This window comes from Cervus elaphus, chromosome 22 (assembly GCF_910594005.1).
Source record: "Cervus elaphus chromosome 22, mCerEla1.1, whole genome shotgun sequence".
NCBI lineage: Eukaryota > Metazoa > Chordata > Mammalia > Artiodactyla > Cervidae > Cervus > Cervus elaphus.
This window is the reverse complement of record NC_057836.1, coordinates 36,667,655-36,690,634: the sequence shown is the minus strand read 5'-3', so window position 1 is coordinate 36,690,634 and position 22,980 is coordinate 36,667,655. Positions and strand designations below refer to the sequence as shown.

The 22,980-nt window shown below is 42.4% G+C and overlaps 1 protein-coding gene and 1 non-coding gene across 2 annotated transcripts in view; one reads left to right on the top strand and one right to left on the bottom strand.

Annotated features, from left to right (window-relative positions):
* SMCO2 (single-pass membrane protein with coiled-coil domains 2) overlaps positions 1-11,676 on the bottom strand; it is a 39,551-nt gene extending 27,875 nt beyond the window's left edge. Inside the window, exons 1-2 of the mRNA XM_043882590.1 lie at positions 11,563-11,676; positions 8,960-9,074 (exon numbers count right to left, since the gene is read on the bottom strand). Coding sequence (XP_043738525.1) covers positions 8,960-9,074; positions 11,563-11,663 — 216 coding nt within the window. The 5' untranslated portion in view covers positions 11,664-11,676. The remainder of the gene's footprint in view (positions 1-8,959; positions 9,075-11,562) is intronic.
* On the top strand, positions 7,394-7,497 carry LOC122680896. Its single transcript, XR_006336814.1, has one exon. It is a non-coding gene; the product is annotated as a U6 spliceosomal RNA (small nuclear RNA).
* Positions 11,677-22,980: the final 11,304 nt, after the last annotated feature.

Below are 22,980 nucleotides of genomic sequence, written 5' to 3'. Positions count from 1 at the left end.
GGACTCTCTGGGTTTCTTGGACTTGAGTGGCTATTTCCTTCCCCATTTTAGGGAAGTTTTCAGCTATTATCTCCTCGAGTATTTTCTCATGGCCTTTCTTTTTGTCTTCTTCTTCTGGAACTCCTATGATTCGAATGTTGGGGCGTTTCACAGTGTCCCAGAGGTCCCTGAGGTTGTCCTCATTTCTTTTGATCCTTTTTTCTTTTTTCCTCTCTGCTTCATTTATTTCCACCATTTTATCTTCTACCTCACTTATCCTATCTTCTGCCTCCGTTATTCTACTCTTGGTTCCCTCCAAAGTGTTTTTGATCTCATTCATTGCATTGTTCATTTTTAATTGACTCTTTTTTATTTCTTCTAGGTCTTTATTAAACATTTCTTGTATCTTTTCAATCTTTGTCTCCAGGCTATTTATCTGTAACTCCATTTTGTTTTCAAGATTTTGGATCATTTTTATTATCATTATTCTAAATTCTTTTTCAGGTAGATTCCCTATCTCCTCCTCTTTTGTTTGACTTGGTGGGCATTTTTCATGTTCCTTTACCTGTTGGGTATTTCTTTGCCTTTTCATCTTGTTTAGATTGCTGTGTCTGGAGTGGACTTTCTGTATTCTGGAGGTCTGTGGTTCCTTTTTATTGTGGAGGGTTTACCCAGTGGGTGGGGTTAGACGATTGGCTTGTCAAGGTTTCCCGGTTAGGGAAGCTTGCGTCAGTGTACTGGTGCGTGGAACTTGATTTCTTCTTTTTGGAGAGCAATGGAGTGCCCAGTAATGAGTTTTGAGATGGGTCTATGTGTTAGGTGTCACCTTGGGCAGCCTGTATGTTGACATTCGGGGCTATGTTCCTGTGTTGCTGGAGAATTTGCGTGGTATGTCTTGCTCTAAAACTTACTGGCTCTTGGGTGGTGGTTGGTTTCAGTGTAGGTATGGAGGCTTTTGGACGGTCACTTATTGCTTAAAGTTCCATGTAGTCAGGAGTTTTCTGGTGTTCTCAGGTTTTGGGCTTAAGTTTCCTGCCTCTGGATTTCAGTTTTATTCTTCCTGTAGTCTCAGGACTTCTCCAACTATACAGCACTGATAATAAAACTTCTAGGTTAATGGCGAAAAGATTCTCCCCTGTTAGGGACACCCAGAGAGGTTCACAGAGTTACATGAACAGGAGAAAAGGGAGGAGGGAGATAGAGATGAGCAGGAGGAGAAAAAGGGGGACTCAAGAGGAGAGAGACAGATCTACGCAGCTGTCTGTTCCCAGAGTGTTCTCCATATCTCAGACACCTACAAGGATTCACAGAATTGGATTGGGAAGAGAAGGGGAAAGGAGGAAATAGAAGTGTTCTGAGGTAGAAAACAGAGAGTCAAGATTGGGAGAGAATAATCTTCGGTTTAAAGATAGGGCTTCTCTCTTTTTTTTTTTTTTGGTAAGGTTATAGTGTAGTGAAAATGAAAATGAAGAGTAGTAGAGGAGTTCTAGAGGACTTAAAAAGAAATAAGAGAAAAAGAAAAATAGAAAATAAAAGAGAAAACGGAAAGGAAAAAAAAGAAGAAAAAAGAAGAAAAAGAAAAAAAAGAAAAAAAAAAAAAAAGAAAGAAAGAAGAAAAAAAAAATTTTTTTCCCCCCTAATTAAAAAAATCGTAAAAATCTATGAAAATGAAAGTTAAGGAGTAATGGGGGAGTAATAGGGAATTTTAAAGGAAAATAAAAGAGAAAAAATAAAAAAGAAAAAATATAAAAAGAAAAAAAATTTTTTTTTTTTCCTTAGAAAAAAAAAGTAAAAATATATCTAGGAGTTTCTCTGGAGCTGTTGCGGTCAGTGTGGGTTCGGCTCAGTTTCAGATAGCTCCTCGTTCCAGCTTACACTTCTCGATATCTACAGGGCCCTTCCGTGAAGTCGGTGTTTTCTACAGGGATTTTAATCTGTTGCACCAGTCCCTTCTGAAGCGGTTCCCTTTGTTTATTTGGCTTCTGTTTGCCGGTCTCTTCAGAGCCTCATTTCCGCCCTGACACAGGCGGGCGGAGGTGGACTCTTATTCAGTTAGCTAGTTCCGTTGCGCTGCTGGGAGGGGCTGACGCTGCGGGGATGGGCTGGCGCTGCGGGGCGGGGCTGACGCTGCGGGGAGGGGCTGGCCCTGCGGGGGCGGGCTGGCGCTGCCGGGAGGGGCTGACGCTGCTTTCTCCGTCTGCGCTGCTCAGGCTCCCGGCTGTTTTATATGGAGCGCGCCCCGCGCTGCGCTAGGTTCCAGCCCTCGGGTGTTACACAAAAGCGCGGAAGGAAAAGCTGCGCCTGCTCTCTGTGCCTTCCCCGTCAGAGCGGTCCAGGCAGCCAGGGGCTTGATGGGCGCACTCTCCCCAGGTGTGGCGCACTCACTCCCTTCCGCGGACCCAGTCTCAGTTTCCGCTGGCGCCAGTCGGGTGCGCGCGCCTTCCGCCCTCCGCGTCCCCAGCCCCAGTCCCCGCCCGCGCCGGTCGGGTGCCTGCGCCCTGTGTCTCGCCGCGACCTTCCCCTCCCCCCTGCCTCCTGCCTCCGGCGGGGCTGGGTGGGTCCGCAGCCTGCGACCTCTTCTTGGGACTTTCTCCGTCCCTTTGTTCTGCGAACGGCCGGCAGTGTGTTCCGGCAGGTTAATTTTCTCTCTTTTGGTCTCCCACAGTTCAAGTTGGCACCTCACAGAAGCTCCCTCCGATTGTCCTCAGGGCACTCAGGCCCGGACCCTAGCCCAAGCAAGGCCGCCTAAGACTCCCTTCCCGGGACGGGTCTCCGTCCTTAGCTCTTTTGTCTCACTTTTTATCTTTTATGTTTTGTCCTACCTCCTTTCGAAGACAATGGTCTGCTTTTCTGGGCGCCTGATGACCTCAGCTAGCGATCAGAAGTTGTTTTGTGAGGTTTGCTCTGCATTCAGTTATTCTTTTGATGAATTTGTAGGAGAGAAAGTGGTCTCCCCGTCCTACTCCTCCGCCATCTTGGCTCCTCCCTCCTCTCCACTATTTCTTATATCTCTACTATATCTCTTTGTAAATAAAAGGCATCCACAATTTGAATTTCTTTCCACTAAATCTTTGGCCAGGATATTCAAAAGCAGCAGAAACACTGTGATGTAGAGAAAGAACCACATTGGGAAGCAGAGAACCGGAGGTCTAAGTCTGGTTCTACTGCTGTGAGTGTTGAACAAGTCACTTAACCACCATAAAGCTCAGCTTCCTGGCCTAGTAAGAAAACTGGGCCAGACCATCTCTAGAGGTCTATGTCCAATAATCTCTGATAACATTTCATCTTCATCAGTCATTTTACTGTAGTAGTTAACATATCACAAAAGAGTCAAAAGGCAAGAAATAGAAATAAAAAGAGTTTTTAAAAAAAAAAATCTATGAGACTAGGACTTCCCTGATGGTCCTGTGGTTAGGACTTTCCCTTCTAATGTAGAGAGTATGAATTCAGTCCCTGGTCAGGGAGTTAGGATCTCACAGGCCTTGTGGTCAAAAAAACCCCAGAGCATAAAACAGGAGCAATATTGTAACAAATTCAGTAAGGACTTTAAAAATAAGTAAATAAAATCTATAGGACTAAATAAAACCTACAAGACTAAACACATAAAGAAATGTGTATGTTTTTAAAATAACAGACTAATGTTGCATAAAATACACAGTCTAAGGGCTTCCCTCATAGCTCAGTCAGTAAAGAATCTGCCTGCAATGCAGGAAACCCAGGTTTGACTCCTGGGTCGGGAAGATCCCCTGGAAAAGGAAATGGCAATCCACCCCAGGATTCTTGCCTGGAAAATCCCATGGAGAGAGGAACCTGGCGGGCTACAGTTCATGGGGTCACAAGAGTCGGACACGACTTAGCGACTAAACCATGAGCATTGAAAGTGAAAGTGAAAGTTGCTCAGTTATGTTCAACTTTTTGTGACCCCGAGGACTATACAGTCCATGGAATTCTCCAGGCCAGAATACTGGAGTGGGTATTTTCCCTTCTCCAGGGGATCTTCCCAACCCGGGGATCAAACCCAGGTCTCCCATGTTGCAGGCGGATTCTTTACCAGCTGAGCCACAAGGGAAGCTAAAGGCATTACTTTCTATTTATGTGCAGCTTTTGAAAGAGCTCATATTCCTCGGAAAGTAAAAAATGGAACTCATCATATTTCCCTTCAGCTTGTCCAGTTCCCCACCCTTGCATATGGCCCCCCCATTCATCCAGATGTCTCTTTCTGAAGACTGGAAGAAGTCCTTGAATTGTCATGGGAGACATTCTTTCCCCTCCTTATTACCCATTTCATATCCACTTAGTACAGTATCCACTAATACTTATCTTTTCAGTCAGTGTCCTTTTCCCCCATCCTCCCTGCATCTCTGTTCATGGCATCCCAGTCGGGGCCCTATCTCAGGTCCTCAATCAGTTCCTGACTCCTATTGGTGTCCTGGCTTCCTGCCTGCATCCTGCTCTATCCCGACCTCAGCATCCTGCCTGCCTGCTTGCCTGTCATGCCTTTTCCGGCAGCCTTCCTCTCTCACCGCACTGTTTCTCTTTGACTCCTTTATCTTTGCATGTGCTGTGCCTTATTTCTGAAATGCTTTTCCTCTATCTAGATCATCCTTCAAAACTCAGCTGTCATATCCCCAGTCTTAAGCCCTCCCTCCTGTGTACTTCATTAGCACATCTGCTACTTCTAGGGAGGATTTTTTCTTACACACGCTTGTTCTTGCCTGAGCCCCTCCTAGTGTGTGAGCTCACTGAAGGGAAAGAATTTTATATATATATATATATATATATACATACATACACATATATACACACATATATATATCCTAGCACATTTGTTGTTGTTCAGTCGCTCAGTCCTCTCTGACTCTTTGAGAGCCCATGGACTGCAGGATGCCAGGCTTCCCTGTCCATCATCTCCTGGAGCTTGCTCAAACTCATGTCCATTGAGTGGATGATGCCATCCAACCATCTCATCCTCTGTCGTCCCCTTCTCCTAGCACATAGTGGATCCGCAATAAGTGGTTATATAAGTACATTATGTTTGTGAGAGATGCAAACAAAAGCAGGAAATAGGAAAATCTGCTCACTGACCTGGCATCTGAAATTGGCACTATATATAGCAGAGGAGAGTGAAAAAGTTGGCTTAAAGCTCAACATTCAGAAAACTAAGATCATGGCATCCGGTCCCATCACTTCATGGGAAATAGATGGGGAAACAGTGGCTGACTTTATTTTTCTGGGCTCCAAAATCACTGCAGAAGGTGATTGCAGCCATGAAATTAAAAGATGCTTACTCCTTGGAAGGAAAGGTATGACCAACTTAGACAGCATAGTGAAAAGCAGAGACATTACTTTGCCAAAAAAGGTCCATAGTCAAGGCTACGGTTTTTCCAGTGGTCATGTGTGGATGTGAGAGTTGGACTATAAAGAAAGCTGAGCACCAAAGAATTGATGCTTTTGAACTGTGGTGTTGGAGAAGACTCTTGAGAGTCCCTTGGACTGCAAGGAGATCCAACCAGTCCATCCTAAAGGAGATCAGTCCTGGGTGTTCATTGATAGGTCTGATGTTGAAGCTGAAACTCCAATACTTTGGCTACCTGATGTGAAGAGCTGACTCATTTGAAAAGACCCTGATGCTGGGAAAGATTGGGGGCAGGAGGAGAAGGGGATGACAGAGGATGAGATGGTTGGGTGGCATCACTGACTTAATGGACATGGGTTTGGGTGAACTCCAGGAGTTGGTGATGGACAGGGAGGCCTGGTATGCTGCGATTCATGGGGTCACAAAGAGTTGGACACGACTGAGCAACTGAACTGAACTGAACTGATAGCAGTGCCAGGGACTGAAAATGGGAAACCAGAGCAAAATCTTCATTTCTAAGTGTTTTAGGGGGCTTTGACGGTTAGACACGGCAGTTTTGGCAGTCTAGCTAAAAAGGTGATTTTGTTAATTAAACCAACAATTGATCTTTTTTTGCTCCTCTTAACTCTTTGTTCATTTTCTGAAATTGTCCTTTAAATCTTTCTCTTATAAAAGACAAATGTAAGATTATGCAAAGTAGAGACCTTCTGGTTTGCTTTCAAAGAATAAAAGGAAAAGATTTTTTCCTTAAGAAGTCATTTATTTGTCCTTTTTTTCAGCAGAGAGCTAAATTTATTAATAATTATTTGTTAATTATGTGACAGCATGTGATTTATTTTTCTGTAATTAAAGGATTTTCCATATAAACAAATGAACATAAATAAATACAATCATAAATTTAAAAAAATATTTTCTTAAACCTTAATGCCCTGACTTGAAGTTTGTAAGAAATAGTCTATAATAATGAAGGCATTATACCCTTCATATGCCCTGCCAGTGTAGACTATTTGATAAATCTTACAGAGTGAATAATTTTATTATCTAACTAGACTTATTCTATCCTAGGCCAACAAGTGATAGTATCATTGTTCACTGACTAATGGTTGGAACATATGCCTGGAGTCCAGTGACAAGGACCCCACAAAGAAACAGATAACAGTATTTATAGAGTTTTACCTTCAATTTATGCGTTCACTAAGTTCATGGCTCCCACATCTCATTTTCCCTATTTCTTCCCCCACTTTAAAGCTCCTCTTCTAATTTAGTTCTTCTTCTTCTTATTATTATTTGTAATGGGTATCTGTCTGTCTCTTTCCACTTTTTGTCTGTCTCATTATTATTTATACTCCACACATCTAACTCTATCCCTTCACACCTATCCTCTTCTATTTGTTTTTTCTCTGTATTTATTTTTATTTATTTATTTGGCTGTACCAGATTTAGTTACAGTACTCAGGATCTTCTGTCGTTGCAGCGTGTGGCATCTTTCAGTTGCAGCATGCGGACTATTAGTTGTAGCATGTGGGATCTAGTTCCCTGACCAGGGATCGAACCTGAGCGTCCTGCATTGTGAGCTCAGAGTCTTAGCCACTGGACCACCAGGGAAGTCCCACTTCTATTTCTTTTGTTTCTTTTTTTCCCCCTTACTGCAGAATCCTTGAAAGTGAAGTCCAGCTTGGGATGTTCTTTGAGGACTCTTCCTTATAAGGATTGTAGAGTCGGCTGGCTATCCCCAAGCCCAAAATGTATTCAAAAGAGAAGTAGACAAAGAGATTAATCCTGGACTTCCTTTGAGGGTTGAATAAGCCTCAGAATAGGAAATACCCACTCCACAGATTGGAAATCACCTTCCTGTATAGCCAATAAACTGGGGGAATCTATGGGGGAGATCTGCACATCAATAATAAAAGGAATCTTAGTCATGCATTTGCTTTGAACTAAATGAAAGCATAAACTCTTTCCATGACAAACTCCAGCATCAAGTTTCTCCATTCGTGTCAGCTAGATGACTGAATTTCAAAGACTGAGAGAGGTTCAGACTGAATTAAGAGTCAATTAGTGCTCATTTCAGCAGTATATATACTAATATTTGAATGATACAGAGATTAACATGGCCCGTGAACAAGAATGACATACAAATTCATGAAGTGTTCCACATTTTTTGAGAAAGTTAAAAAAAAAAACTTATTTAAAATTGCTTCAAAAGGAATAAAACACATAGGAATAAATAACCAAAGAGAATAAAGACCTATACTCTGAAAAATATTTAAAAATTAATGAAGGAAATTGAAGATGATATAAGAAATGGAATGATATTCTGTGCTCTTGGGTTGGAAGAATTAATATCATTAAAACAACGATCATACTACTCAAAACAGGCTACAGATTTAATGCAATCTCTATTAAAATACCCAGGACATTTTTCATAGAACTAAAACAAATAATACTAAAATTTATATGGAACCACAAAAAAGACCCTAAATTACCAGAATAATCCTGAGAAAAAGAACAAAGCTGAAGGTATCACCCTTCCAGACTTTAGACTACACAACAAGACTACAATAATTGAAACAGCATGGTACTAGCACATAGATCAATGGAACAGAATAGAGAGCCCAGAAATAAACCCACACATCTATGGTTAATTAGTCTTTAACAAAGAAGAGAAGAATATACAGTGGAGAAAAGACAGTCCCTTCAATAAGTGGTGCTGGAAAATCTGGAGAGCCACATGTAAAACAATGAGATTAGAACATTTCCTTATGCCATATACAAAAATAAACTCAACATGGTAAATTGTTAGAAGAGAATATAGGCAGAACACACTTTGACATAAATTGCAGCAATATTTTTTTGCGATCTGCCTAAGGTGAAAAATAAAAGCAAAAATAAACAAATGGGACATAATTAAACAGAAAAGTGGTATCATCTCACACCAATCAGAATGTCCATCATCAAAAAGTCTGCAAGTAAAAAAAAAAAAAAAAAAAAAGTCTGCAAGTAACAAATGCTGGAGAGGGTGTGGAGAAAAAGGAACCCTCCTACAGTGTTGGTGGCACTGTAAATTGTCTGAGACCCCATGGACCATAGCCTCCCAGGCTCCTCTGTCCATGGAATTCTCCAGGTAAGAATACTGGAGTGGGTTGCCATGCCCTTTTCCAGGGGGTCTTCCTGACCCAGGGATCAAACCCAGGTCCCCTGCAATGCAGGCAGATTCTTTTATCGTTTGAGCTAACTGGAAAGTCCATGGATGTTCCTTAAAAAATGAGCTAACTGGAAAGTCCATGGATGTTCCTTAAAAAACTAAAAATGAAGTTACCATGTGAGCCTGCAATCCCACTTCTGGGCACATATCTGGAGAAATCAAATCCTTTACGATGACCTAAATCAAATCCCTTGCAATTATACTGTGGAAGTGACAAATACATTCAAGGAATTCAATCTGATGGACAAGAGTGCCTGAAGAATTATGGACGGAGGTTCATGACACTGTATAGGAGGCAGTGATCCAAACCATCCCCGAGAAAAAGAAACACAAAAAGACAAACGTCCATGTCCTCACAGCTACTCGTAAGGGATTTCTCCCCCACACCAAAGATAATAATGATTAAGTCTGTCCCTTACCCATTTTTTAGTCTCCAAATCTTGAAGGAAGTCAGTTTGATAGTTTTCAGAGAAAATGTCTTCCTCATCTGTTCTGTCCAAGTTGTGGTCCATTCTGGTAAATTCCCTTAGCAAACTGTAAGTCACATGATGGAGAGGTTGTTATTATGTCTTTAGTCTACAGTTTAAGCCTGCCCCAGACATTTCTAGAGGAAGAACACCTGGATCTTTCTGGCCCCTAAAAGCACCTTCTACTATTGTACTGATTTTATTCTGTGTGAATAATGTCTAGTGCAGTGTATTACTCGAGATAGAAATAGAGAGGCTGGATAAATATTTGTTGACTGACTTAATAAATGATTTAACAGTGAGATTCTGAATTCTAAAGCCACTGCACAAACATACTGTGTGTGTGCAAATGTATGTGTAAAATAAACAAATAATAAATATTCTTCTTTTAAAAGTAGAGTTAAAAAGTATCATATGGTAAAACCCCAGTAGTTCAGCAGTTAGGACTCCACAATTTCACTGCTGAAGGCCTGGGTTTGACCCCTGCTTGGGGAACTAAGACCCCATAAGCCATGCAGCATGGCACCCCCTTCCAAAGAAGAGTGTCCTATGGTTCCTAGGAAAGGAGGAAGTCTGTGCTACCATCATGATGTCTAGGCCCTGAGATGTCCTCCTCCCAACATTCAGTAGTTTATTTATTCTTCCACAGAGATTCTATGCATAAATAAGCAGCTATGTTTATGTAAATATATATATGCATTTAAAAATACAAATTAGAGGATTTTACATACACTTACTGTACTTTATAGGGCTTCTGTAGAAGTTCAGACAGTAAAGCACCCACCTGCAATGCAGGAGACCAGGGTTCAATCCCTGGGTCAGAAAAATCCCCTGAAGAAGGAGATGGCCACCCACTCCAGTATTCTTGCCTGGAGAAGTCTATGGACAGAGGAGCCTGGAGGGCTACAGTCCATGGAGTGGCAAAGAGTTGGACATGACTGAGTGACTGATACACATATGCTGTACTTTATATTTCTTTTTTAATGACTTCTTTTGGAGTTCATTTCATATTAGTACTTACAGAGCTGCCTCATTTTAAACATCATTATATGGTATTCCCTCCTGAGGCTATATCATAATTTGCTAATCAGTTCTCTATTAATGTTTATATGCATTGTTTCTAATCAATCACCACTACAAACAATGCTGCAAGGAATATCCCTACACATCTATGTGCATATGCACAAGAATATCTATTGAATAAACTCTACAATAGAATTGCTGGCTTAATAGACACACATACTTTAAAAATATGTGTGTGTGTGCTCAGTAGCTCAGTCATGTCTGACTCTTTGCTACCTCATGGACTATAGTCTGCCAGGCTCCTCTGTCCAGGAAATTTTCTAGGCAGGAAGATGGGAGTGGGTTGCCATTTCCACCTCTAGGGAATTTTCCCAACCCAGGGATCAAACCTGAATCTCTGGTGTCTCCTGCATTATCAGGTAGATTCTTTACTACTATGCCACCTGGGAAGCCCAAAATTTTGATAGTTTACCAAATTATGCTTTAAGGTGGCTAAATCCATTTAAAATTCCAGAAAAAAATGATGAGTGATCCTGTTTTCCCATTCTTTTCTAAAATCATGTATTAGAAAAGTTTTTGATCTTGGTCAATCTGGTAAACTTAAACTGGTTTATCATGGTAGTTTTAATCTCTTTTTATGAGAGGTTGAACATCTTTGCCTGTGTGTATAAAACTCATTGCATTTCCTTTGTTGTGGTAATTGTGTTGATAATCCCTTGCCCATTATCTATTAGACTATTGTTATTTCGCTGGACTGCATGTATGTGTATAGATGTGTACACACACACACACATACTCACATATACTTTCGAATGAATCATAATATACAAGTGATGAAGGCTTATGACAGTAGTTTCTTATCTATAGGTCTTAAAACTTGAGGTGGGGGGCCCTCTCTACCCATCCTCCAGAGAAAGTGGTCCTGGAATCAATATACATTTCTATAGATTTAAAAAATACTGCTGAATGTTTCCAAATGTATATGCTACTGTTATTAATAAGTTATAAATGAATTTTAAAACATCTTTGATGTAGTAGCTTTTTTGACATATGAGAGGTTCTGAGAAACCTTTTCCTTTAAAAAATTTCTTTTGATTTAAAAAGGTTATAAACCATTTTTTTTTATAAACCATTTTTATAATGTACAATGTTATCATATGTTGACAAATGCACATATGCATTTATATGAATATTTGTACTTCCTCTACTCTAGAAACCATTTTAAATGGTTGATGTCTTTAGCAGGTGAAGATAATGAAAGTACAATACACCAACGTTTTTACACAAATGGAAACTAGAATCTTGACCATTCCTATTGACAGCTCTCTGCCTAGTTTCTGATCGTAGGTCCCTTTACTGTCTCATTGGAACTACCACACTAGATATTCATTAGGTCAGAACTAGAAGAATTGTAGAGAAGGTTGTCAACCCAAACCCTGAACTTGGAAATCTCATCCGTTGGTCCTACCAGCCTGAGGAAGTCTCCAGACAAGACCGCACAAAGGACCCCTGGGAGCTCAGCCCTGACTTACTTCTGCGTTGTGCCTTCAGCCACATCGATGTTTTGAAGAAAGCCATTGTTTTTCTCTGTCAATGCTTGCTCCTTCCCAACTGGCTTCATCTGCAGAGGCATCTCATCACCTAGCTTCATGAGAGCCATCTCCTCAGTGCTGCAGGGACGATAGTATATTTCTTTGTATTTGTAAAGCTGATGTTTGTTTTACTCTCTTCATATTGTGGACAAGTAAGTTATTTCTCATTTCTCACTACTATAAACAATATCGTGGCTCAGACAGTAAAGCATCTACCTGTGATGCAGGAGACCCAGGTTCAATCCCTGGGTTGGAAAGATCCCCTGGAGAAGGAAATGGCAATCTACTCCAGTATTTTTGCTTGGGAAATTCCATGGACAGAGGAGCCTGGCAGGTTCCAGTTCATGGGGTTGCAAAGAGTCGGACATGACTGGGCAAATAACACACAATCAATATAGTAATGAATATCCCTGTTTGGGAATTTTCAGTGCATCTCTATTACTTACTTAGAATACTTAGAAGTGGAACTCCTGGTAATATCATATACTGATTTTTTAAGGATTTAGAAAAATATTCCCAAATTTCTTTCTTAAAGTTTCAACCACTATACAGTATATGTCCAGTAACTGTGTATGAGAACAAGAAACTTCCTGCCTGCCTGACAGGCAAGTGTTAGCTGGAGAGCAAAGAACTGAATTGTTAAGAGTATGTAAGTAGTGAGAAAAATCATAGTGAAAGGAAATAGGAAAGAAGGTAGAAAGGGTGAGACAGATGCTGGAAAGCTCAAATGAAAAGCCACAAGAAAGTATTTAAGTGAAATGTAACTGGTAGTAATGAGCAGAGATCAGAGGGTTGCGTGTTAGTCCTTCAGTCGTATCTGACTCTTTGTGACCCCATGGACTGCAGCCCACCAGCCTCCTCTGTTCATGGTGATTCTCCAGGCAAGAATTCTGGAGTGGGGTTGGGTTGCCACTCTCTTTTCTTCTGCCATTCTCTTCTTCCCAGCCCAGGGATCAAACCTGGGTCTCCTGCATTGCAGGCATATTCTTTACCATCTGAGCCACCAGAACAAGCAGAGGTCAGAGGATTGTACCCAGCCTTAAATAGCAAGAAATCGTCTCCTCTGGCACTCAAATGGGTGACCGTAGTAAATTGTCACAGAGTGTGGTCTGGACCTCAGGACCTTGAGAGACAGAATTCCTAAGGGACAGAGTAGACTGTAGACTGACAAAACAGGAAGTGACTGGCAAGCATCTTCCTAGAAGAGTGATTTATGGCTATGATTAGGAGCAGATGGAGGGAGAGGCACGGGGAACCACAGAGACACTGGAATCATCTGGGCAACCAAGCGCTGGCCAATCAGTCTGTGGCAAAACTGAGCTTTATCTTTTTTTAAGAAAATGTTTGTTATACTGAGTCTTCATTGCGGCACACAGGTTTTCTCTGGTTGCTGCTCTTCTTGCAGTGTGTGGGCTTCTCATTGCAGCGGTTTCTCTTGTTGCAGAGCACAGGCTCTAGGCACATAGGCCCCAGTAGTTGTGGTGCATGGCCTTAGTTGCTCTGCGGCATGTGGTATCTTCCTGGACCAGGGATCGAGCCCATGTTCCCTTCACTGGCAGGCAAATTATTAACTACTGGATCACCAGGGAAGTCCTGAGCTTCATCTTTGACCTATGTGGGGACCCACAGTGGATGTGGGGCAAAGGGGACTCCTGTGAAAGAGAAGCTACAGGAAGATGCCAGAACCTAGAGTGTGACAAAGAAGAATAAATCTTTGATCTCTTTCAGGAAGGACACTGTAATCTGCCGAATCTCATCTAGCTTCCATCCGGACAGTTTGTCTGTGTCCTCAAGATGGTAAGCATTACCAAGGCAATTCCAAACTCTGTAAGATGAATGATCACTGAGTTCTGCTGAGTTTTGTGTCTCTTTTCAGTCCAAAAATTAGAATATGCTACAAATAATAAGATTTCCTTATTTTGGTAATTCTTTGGCATCCTAATGGCTTCCATCTGGTTGATTTAAAGGAAAATCTCTTCCTCTCAAATCAAGTAGCTTCACAAATTCTGCCCCCAAATATTTTCTCACATTTCAAACAAGAGTCCTAATGATGGCTTATGTTTGTGCAGCTCCTAATAAATCACGAAGTACCTCTCACACATGCCTTTATCTGTGTGCATGCTTAGTCACTTAGTTGTGTTCGATCCTTTGTCATCCCATGGACTGTAGCCCACCAGCCTCCTCTGTTCATGGGATTCTCCAGGCAAGAATTCTGGAGTGGGTAGCCATTCCTTTCTCCAAGGGATCTTTCCGACCCAGGGATCGAACCTGGGTCTCCTGCGTTGCAGGTGGATTCTTTATAGTCGAAGCCTCCAGGGAAGCCCTTCTTATCCAGTTCCCACAACAGCACACTGAAGAAGATTTCATTGTTGTTCAGTCCCTAAGTTGTGTCCGACTCTTTTGCGACCCCATGGACTATAGCCCACTGAGCACCTCTGTCTGTGGGATTTCCCAGGCAAGGATACTGGAGTGGGTTGCCATTTCATCCTTCAGGGGATCTTTCAAAACCCAGGAATCAAACTCATGTCTCCTTCAGCTCCTGCATTGGCGGGAGGATTCAAAGGGATTAGCCCTACTTTCTGTGACTCTGGGAGATAGTGTAATGTATTTAGAATCATATAGCAAAGCCAGGACCCAGAACGTCCATGTCCTCACAGCTACTCGTAAGGGATTTCTCCCCCACACCAAAGATAATCTAGACCAAGCTCTCCAATAAAACTTTCTGTGATGATGGAAATGTTCTCTACACTGTTCAGTTCAATAGTACCAGCTACCTATGTCTACCTATGAGCAATTGAGGTGTGGCTAATGCAACCGAGGAAAGAATTTTTTATTTAACTCAAACACACTTCAATTTAAATAGTCATATGGAGCAAGGGGCTACCATATTGGACAACTCAGAATTTTCTGGACCAGGGATCCACAAACTATCATTTGCAGGCCAAATCCATCCTGCTTTCTGTTTCTGTAAATATTATATATTTTTTTTAACACAGCCACACCCATTCCTTCATGTATTGTCTGTGAGTGCTTTGGTGTTGCTATGACAGAGTGGAATGGTTGCAAGAGGGACCTAAGTTTGGCATGTAGAGCCTAAAATATTCACTTTCTGGCCCTTTGTGGAAAAAAAACAATTGCCAATCCCTGTTCTAGACCATCTCTTTCTATGATAGTGGGTGTTTCCTACAATGAATCAACCAATTGCAGTGAATAACAGCTTCATGACTTCCCTGGTGACCAGTGGTTAAGAATCCACCTGCCAATGCAGGGGACAGGTCTGACCACTAGCCCAGGAAGATTCCACATGCCTCAGAGCAACTAAACCCATGCACCATGACTGCTGAGCTTGTGTTCTTGAGGCCATGCTCTGCAGCAAGTGAAGTCACTGCAATGAGAAGCCCACACACTGCAACCAGAGAGTAGCCCCTGCTTGCCACAACTAGAGAAAGCCTGTGTGCAGCAACAGACTCAGCACAGCCAAAAATAAAATAAATCAACTAAATAAATAAAAAGAAAAGGTTTTGGATTTTAGAGAGGCAGGCTGAGTTCATATCACAACATCAATACATAGTAGCTGGGCATAATCTTAAGGTTCTAGGTCTTACTTTCTTCATCTGTAGAATGGGGCTTAACACAGTGTCAGATAGATGCAAACACTTGGCGATGGTTTCTATCTATTTGTAATTAAAATAGAAATGGGAGCTATTGTAAGGTATCTTTGGCCTCAACTATTACAATAATTATAACAACAATAATATGCTTACAGACATGCAGCACCTTCAGTTTATAAGGCACTTTCACTAAGTTATTTCTTTAATCCTCATCTCCACCTATGTAGTCAGTCAACCAAGGCAGATTTTATTACTTTTTAGAAGTAGAAACTGACAGAAATGATCCATGATCTATCCAAAATTTCATTGCTAGAAAATGGTTGAAACAGGATTTTAATCTGTAAATTCTGGCTACAAGTTTTGCAATCATCCTACTATTAAATGTAAATTTGATGCCCACTATGTTTTCATGCTAAAGAATTCACCTTCAGTGCAAGAGACAGGGTTCAGTCCCTGCGTCTGGAAGATCCCCTGGAGAAGGAAATGGTAACCCATTCCTGTATCCTTACCTGGAAAATCCCATGGAGAGAGGAGTCTAGCAGGCTACAGTCCATGGGGTTGCAAAAGAATCAAACACGACTTAGCGACTAAACACGAAACAGTTTTCATGGGTCAGTTAGCAGCCTTCTTACCTCAAAATAAAATCATCTTTTGAAGCATCTTATAAATAGTTATGTAGTGTGGGTCCTTGCTTCTCAAAGTATGGTCTGTAGATCAGCAGCATCAGTATTAAATGGGAGCTTGAATCTCAGATCCCACCCTAGACTCACTGAATCAGCTTCTGCATTTTCACAAGATCCCAGGGAATTCCTAACCCTGTTAAAGTTTGAAAGTACCTGCACTCTAGGCCTCATCAGCTAGAATCTGCCTTCTCCCTCCTCCACTTTGGCTCTTCATTCCTATGTGTTTACTCTATGGGCCTCTAGGAATTTTGGGTACAACTGAGTGAATCCTTCCTCCTTCCCCCTCTACACTTCATCAAAACATTTAAAGTTACAAATTTGGAGAAGTGTTAGTCAAAAGGAATAGAACAACTGTTTCAAAAAACAGCTGGTGAAGTCTATAATTTACATTTTTTAGACATTTTCTCCAGGCCAGACCACCTACCTGCTAGCTGATCAACTTGGGATCTCAAATATTTTATAGCATGATATTAAGAATCAGGGATTTGGTGTCATCTTGGCCCTGGCATGGTTATAATGAGCAGATATGACTGTGAAATTGTATATACCTGGTGATATCCTTGCTGCGTCCAATCAGGGGATCACAGATACCTCTAAGTTCAGTGGGATAGGCTAGAAACAGTCAAGTTTCCCTGGAGAGTTCTGGTGATGTTGGGTCCTCCTTTCCCCAGCAACAAAGGCAGAGAGGAGGCCATTGATGAGGGTGCACGCCTAGGCAGGTGAGTTTGCAGTTGGACTTGCCCTCCTTGACATTCCGCTTAGAATGCAGCACATGTGACCCTTCAACCCCCTCTCACAAGGTTCCAGGTACATAGTGCTCTCCTGCTTTTCTTTTACCTGTGTCTCCAACCTGTCTCCAAGCTTCCTTGCTTCTCTTGCCAACTCTTTGGAAATGAAATCCTGCCCTGGCCTCAACCCTCTGACCATCCATCCACTGGGGTCTGACAGGAGGCTCTGGGGTGATCTTACAACCTCAGCTTCTCCCACATCTGCCCTTGCATCTCCTTGCCTAAACAAGGCATCCAAGACATTCTACGATGGAGAAGAGAACTTCACATACTCCTTCCCCACTTCAGCAGGAATGAGGAAGCAGTTGATCAACTTGCAAACCAGGGCTGCTCCTACTCTATGGCTCGGTCACCTATTTGCCTTTGAGGTCCACATTTCCTCTTACTGCCCTCCACAACCCACTTTCACTTCCTCTAGGAATTCAGTGCCAAGTTTACATTTCCCCCCACATCTCATCTTCTCCCATCATTCTTGGGGAATTCAGCACGTAACATTCTGACTTTATAGGTCCTCATCCCCTCAACTCTTAAGGCTTTCCCCTTCACCTACCAAAATTATTCAGCAGCATTAAGACCAAACACAGAACTTTTCTTTATAAGCATGAACATTAGAATTAGATTGTTGATGGAGATCTGGGCTTGCCATTTATTAGCTATTTGATTTGCAGCAAAATTTAAACTTTTGTCTGAAAAATGGGGCTGAGACTACCTGCTTAATTGGTTTGCTGGGAAGATGGAGGCAATCATGTGAGGAAGGAGTCTGGGGTTGGGCTAGACAGTTGCTAGTGCTCCCACTAGAATGTGGGCTCCTTGAAGATGGGATGTTTGTGTGTGTTGACTGCTGCATCCCCAGCACTAGAAGGCGGCTGGTATATAATAGGTACTCAGTGAAATTGTGTCAAAGAAATGGGGTGAATGCATATATGGTGGCCATGGTTTTTATGGCAACATTTTAGGTATTGTCAGCACTCTGAGTGTTTCCTCAGCTAGAAGCTTAATCTAAGATGTCTCACGTCCCTCCTGGACTTCCCTAAGCTCCCTTCCTACCTGGGAACCCAGCCTACCTTGCGTTGCGATCTCTCACAGTGCCTGGGTGGCCCAGCTTCAGCCTTGGGTTCCTGCTTGATATTAGGAGCTAGGAGCTATTAGGCTTCTAGCTTTGGTTGTCGTAGGTGACTTCATGTTTCTTTGGAAGACTGTTATGAGTGGTTCCACTGCAACTTAACAGCAATGCATGCAGGCAGGCTAAGTCACTCAGTCATGTCCAGTTCTTTGAGACCCCATGGACTGTACCCGCCAGGCTCTTCTGTCCATGGGATTTCCCAGGCAAGAATACCGGAGCGGGTTGCCATGCCCTGCTCCAGGGCATCTTCCCAATCCAGGGATCAAAGCTGCATCTCATATGTCTCCTGTATTGGCAGGCAGGTTCTTTACCACTAGTGACCCCTGGGAGGCCCTTAACAACAATAGCACCAGAAATAATAGTATCTTACACTTACTGAATGTTTACTAATGTGCCAGGCACTCTTCTAAGTGTCGCGTGTACGACCTAATTTAACTCTTACTACTTTCCAAATACAGAGGGATCTGGGATTCAAACCTAAAACTGCCTAGTCTGGCTCCTGGGACCGTGTCCTTAAGAACTGCTATATAGGACAGTTCTTCCCATTGGGTTCTCACTGTTCCTCAGCACAGCTTTATGCATCTCTTGTTGCCTCCCAAACATGTGGGCCCCAGCAGCTGTTTCCTCTCTTGCTCGGTTCCTTTCCCACTCTGCCCACTGGATCCCTCTGCGAGCAGTGACCCAACCACCGCATTACTGCATAGATGGAGGCCGCCTGAGATGAATCTTTCCACCACTCACCACAGAGCGCCTCGTGTAGCACTTCTCCATTCAGAACACTCCACGTATCCCTCATCCTCTCCCTCTGCCCTTCTAAGCTCAGAGAAAGTCCTTTTCCGCTCTCCTTTCTTCAGGCTCCCTTGAAGACCTTTGATTTTTGGGGGGTGGCAGGGATGGGGGAGGGCAGGATCCTCTATCATCAGTTATCAATTTTCTTGCAATTTCAAAAACTCTTTTCCAGATCCACTTTATGCTTCCCATGAAGGAGTGCACATTTTGTTGAGGGAGCAGACTTGCCAGTATATGTCTTACATCTTCAAGCTCTGCCTCTGTACCCTCACTTTGCAAACCAGGTCCTATTTCTCCACTTGTAGAAAAATATCCTTCATCCTGTGTATTTGAACTACCATCATTTTTTCTTTCTGTTCTTTTAACATTTCTTAAAATTTCAGAGACTATGTGTTGCTCATCTCATGGTGGTGCTTGCCTTTAGTCACTAAGTCATGTCGAACTCTTGAGATCTTATGGACTGTAGACCACCAGGCTCCTCTGTCCATGGGACTCTCCAGGCAAGGATGCTGGAATGGGCTGTCATTTCCTTCTCCAGGGAATCTTCCTGACCCAGGGATCAAATAGGGGTTTCCTGCCTTGCAGATAGATTCTTCACCGACTGAGCCACCAGGGAAACCCCCACTCTACGTATTCTAAATGCTTTCAGTATGGCTTCTTCATTACAAGGCTTTTGTTTGTCTGGTGCTTATTTTTCTATTTATAGAGCCTTTAATAACAATTTCTTTGGTGAGTACACTTTGTTTCTCACAGTCATTTGACTCCACCAGAGTTCCACCTAAGCTCGCAGCAATGTGTTTCACGGACCACCTTTCGGGAATCCCTTTTTTAAGACGATGGATACTGTGAATGAAGCTCCATGGCACAAGAAGCTCTTGTAAACAGCAGCAACCACAATCACAGGGCATCCTCATTGTCACATCTTAGATTTCACAACCTTTGCAGTTTTCTTGAAGGACTTTTTCTCGTCCACTGTCATAATGTCTAGGTGCTCAGAAGTAGGCTTTCTCGCATGCTCTAACCCCAGTATCTGTTCCACCCAGTGAGTTGTGGTCCCGGTTTATCCTCACTGCCTGTCACCTGGCCTGATCCAGCCCAGTAAGTTCTGAGAGGTGGCCTTAGTATCAAGAAGGACTTTGGATTCTGTTAAAACCCTAAGCCTGGCTATGTTGGCAAAAGTGAGGGCCCAGAGATTTCAGGAATTAAACCTAGAAATGAGTAAATATGTGTATGCCTTCAAAGGAATAGGAACTTCTAATGAGCACCTTTCCTTGGAGGGTTCTGCAATATTTTAATTTACAAACATTGTTGTGAAGCCAGTAGTTAGTTCAGCGAGTCTGCTTTGAATGTGCCTCTTTTTAAACTTTGCCAGGGCAGAGAGATACCTACAAGTTACTCAAATCTCTGAGCTTCGCTTTCTTCATCAGCAAAATGGAGGAACATCGACCTTGCAGGCTTATTGTGAGTAGGAAGTGAAGTGCTGTGCATAAAGTGCCTGGTACATCCCTGGAACACAGTGGGCACACAAGAAAAGAGAAGCCATGGCCTGAAGGACTTGAATACATAAAACCTCATGTCAAAGTCTTGACCGCTGGAATAGGAGAACATTATTCATTCTGCGTCTGGGATGCCCTGGCTTCCAGCCCCTCAATAGAATGGTAAAGTCACTGTTTTTTTGAAGGATATTGTGCTGAAAGAGAAAATCACATAAGAGGGAGTGGGAGGAAATTTGTGTTATGTCCTATGATGTTAAGGAAAGAACTTGGAAACCAAACCTCCCCAATGCATGCGTGATAAGTCCCTTCAGTCATGTCCGACTCTTTGCAATCCCATGGACTATAGCCCGCCAGGTTTCTCTGTCTGCGGGATTCTCCAGGCAAGAATACTGGAGGGGGTTGCCATTTCCTCCTTCAGAGGGTCTTCCTGACTCAGGGATCAAACCCAGGTCTCCCGCATTGCAGCGAGATTTTTTCCAGTCTGAGCCATCCGTGAAGCCCAAAACTCCCCCATTAGACCCTAAACAAGAGTGATGTCTGGCCTTCCCTCGTGGTCCAGTGGTTGAGAATTCACCTACCAATGCAAGGGACACGGGTTCGATCCCTGGTCCAAGAAGATCCCACATGCCTTGGGGCAACCACAACTACTGAGCCTGCTCTCTAGAGCCTGAGAGCCACAACTACTCAGCCCACAAGTCGTGACTAATAAGCCCAAGCACCAAAAGCCCATGTTCTGCGACAAGAGAATCCCCTATTCTCTGCAACTAGAGAAAGCCCGCATGCAGCAATGAAGACCCAGAACAGCCAAAAATAAATAAGTAAATAAAAGAGTGATGTCAGAGTTGAAACTAAAGAAATTGCTAAAGAGCCTGTAGAAAGAGCAAGATTAGGGAAAGTAGTGCCTACACATCCACAGATATTTAGGACTCAATATCTATGTGAAGTCCCCTTCTTGGTGGTAACAGCATCCTCATCCCTCTTATCAAATATTCAGCAGCTGCTTATTGAATCTAGGACACTGTGCTAAATAAGGCAGGGAATAAAAGGATGTGCAAGACAGTCTTCACCTTCAGTTTGGAAAAAGATAAATAACAACAGTCAGTATATGTTGAATGGCAAATACAGGATTGTGAAGCAAAGGGATTATTGGATGGATGCTTACATGGGGGTAGGACAGCTGCTCTAATACTTTTAAAGAGTTTCACACAGTGAATAGGACTTGAATTCAAGGAAATGAAGATAGGGAAGGAAGTCTTCCAGGGAGTGAGAACTGTCTTAAATGCCAACATAAAGAGTTCGAACTTAAATAGGATTTGATGAGGATGTAATTTTTCTGATAAACTTAATTGTATTTTATTTAATTTTTGTCTTAACATATTAAATAGAAAAGAAGGCAATGATGAAAGGCATTTATGTCAATATTTATTTATGGCCATGTCTATATCTTTACATAGATAATTTGCAAGATGTTCATCCAAAAATTAAAAGAGTCTATTTTGGAGTGGTAGACATTTTTGTGACTTTTCTGTACAGTACAGATTTCAGAAAAGATAAAGGAAAGGAAGGAAGGCAGGAAAGCAGACAAGGCTGCTGGCATTGGGAATTAATGAGGATTCCCATGAAAGGACGTGACATGAAATAGTCATGCTGTAGGAACACAACCATTTCAGACAAGGTTTTAGAGCTTCTAAGCAGGCTGATAGAAAAGGAAGCAGTGGTTTTGGGGCACTGGGATGGGCTTTCCAAGGCAAGCCCTGTGAAGCTCACTTCACTTCCTTTTGTAGAACGGAGATGCAATTAGTCTTTCCTGCACACCAAAATCTTTTCTCAGGTATTTAACAATACAATTGACATAAGATGAGAAAAAATGGAATCATTGTGGAAACCTATGTGATTTTCTGCTAATGCAAAAGAAAAAGGAGACAGAACACAGGTTTTCTCATACTTTTCCTCTATCTGAAACATCAGATACCTTCCCTCCTCCAGGGTGAGGTAACAAGAATATATTACATTTTAACCAAAAGTTCTGGTTAAGAAGTTTTCATTTCTGAGGTCATATGCAGATTCGTCCTCTCAGGGAGTTCCTATAGAAATCAGGAAGGGATTTGGAAACAAAGTGGTATAGACATAGTTGGCAGTGACATGCTTTTAACTGCCAAGACTTGAGCCCATATATTGTTTTGCCTGGAAACCCCAGTCATTTAAAGCCATGATTTCAGGACTTGGGTGCTGAGGGTGGCTCAGAACTCTGATTGAGGAGGCTGACTTCCAAGGCTTCATCCCCTCTACCCACACCTACCCTCCCCTTCACTCCCTTAATCCCCCACTTCCTACCCTTGGTTGGCTATTGAGTGGTTCTGACACTGTGAAGGCAGGGGGAGAAGGGGACAACAGAGGATGAGATGGTTGGATGGCATCACTGACTCAACAGACATGAGTTTGAGCAAGTTCTGGGAGTTGATGATGGACAGAGAAGCCTGGCATGCTGCAGTCCATGGGGTCACAAAGAGTTGGACATGACTGAGCGACTGAACTAAACTGATATTGTAAAAGCACACAAAAGACTTTTGGAACTCAGAGAGTGTATAATCTACTGTCATGGCCCACTGTGAAATTTGTGGAGCCCAGTGACAGTGAAAATATGGGGCCTTTTATTAAAAACTATTATGAATTTCAAGACAGCAACAGGAGAACACTAAATCAAGTGTGGGTAATGTTACATGGTGACCTCAGGCCCTTGAAGTTGGTTTGTAATTAAGCCAGCACTGATTTTAGGTTTCCCATTTGTTGGAAATTCACTTAAAAGTTAAGAAGGGAAAGGATTTTTCTGCTAGAAAAAGTAATGGTGACAACAAAAGACAGACGAAA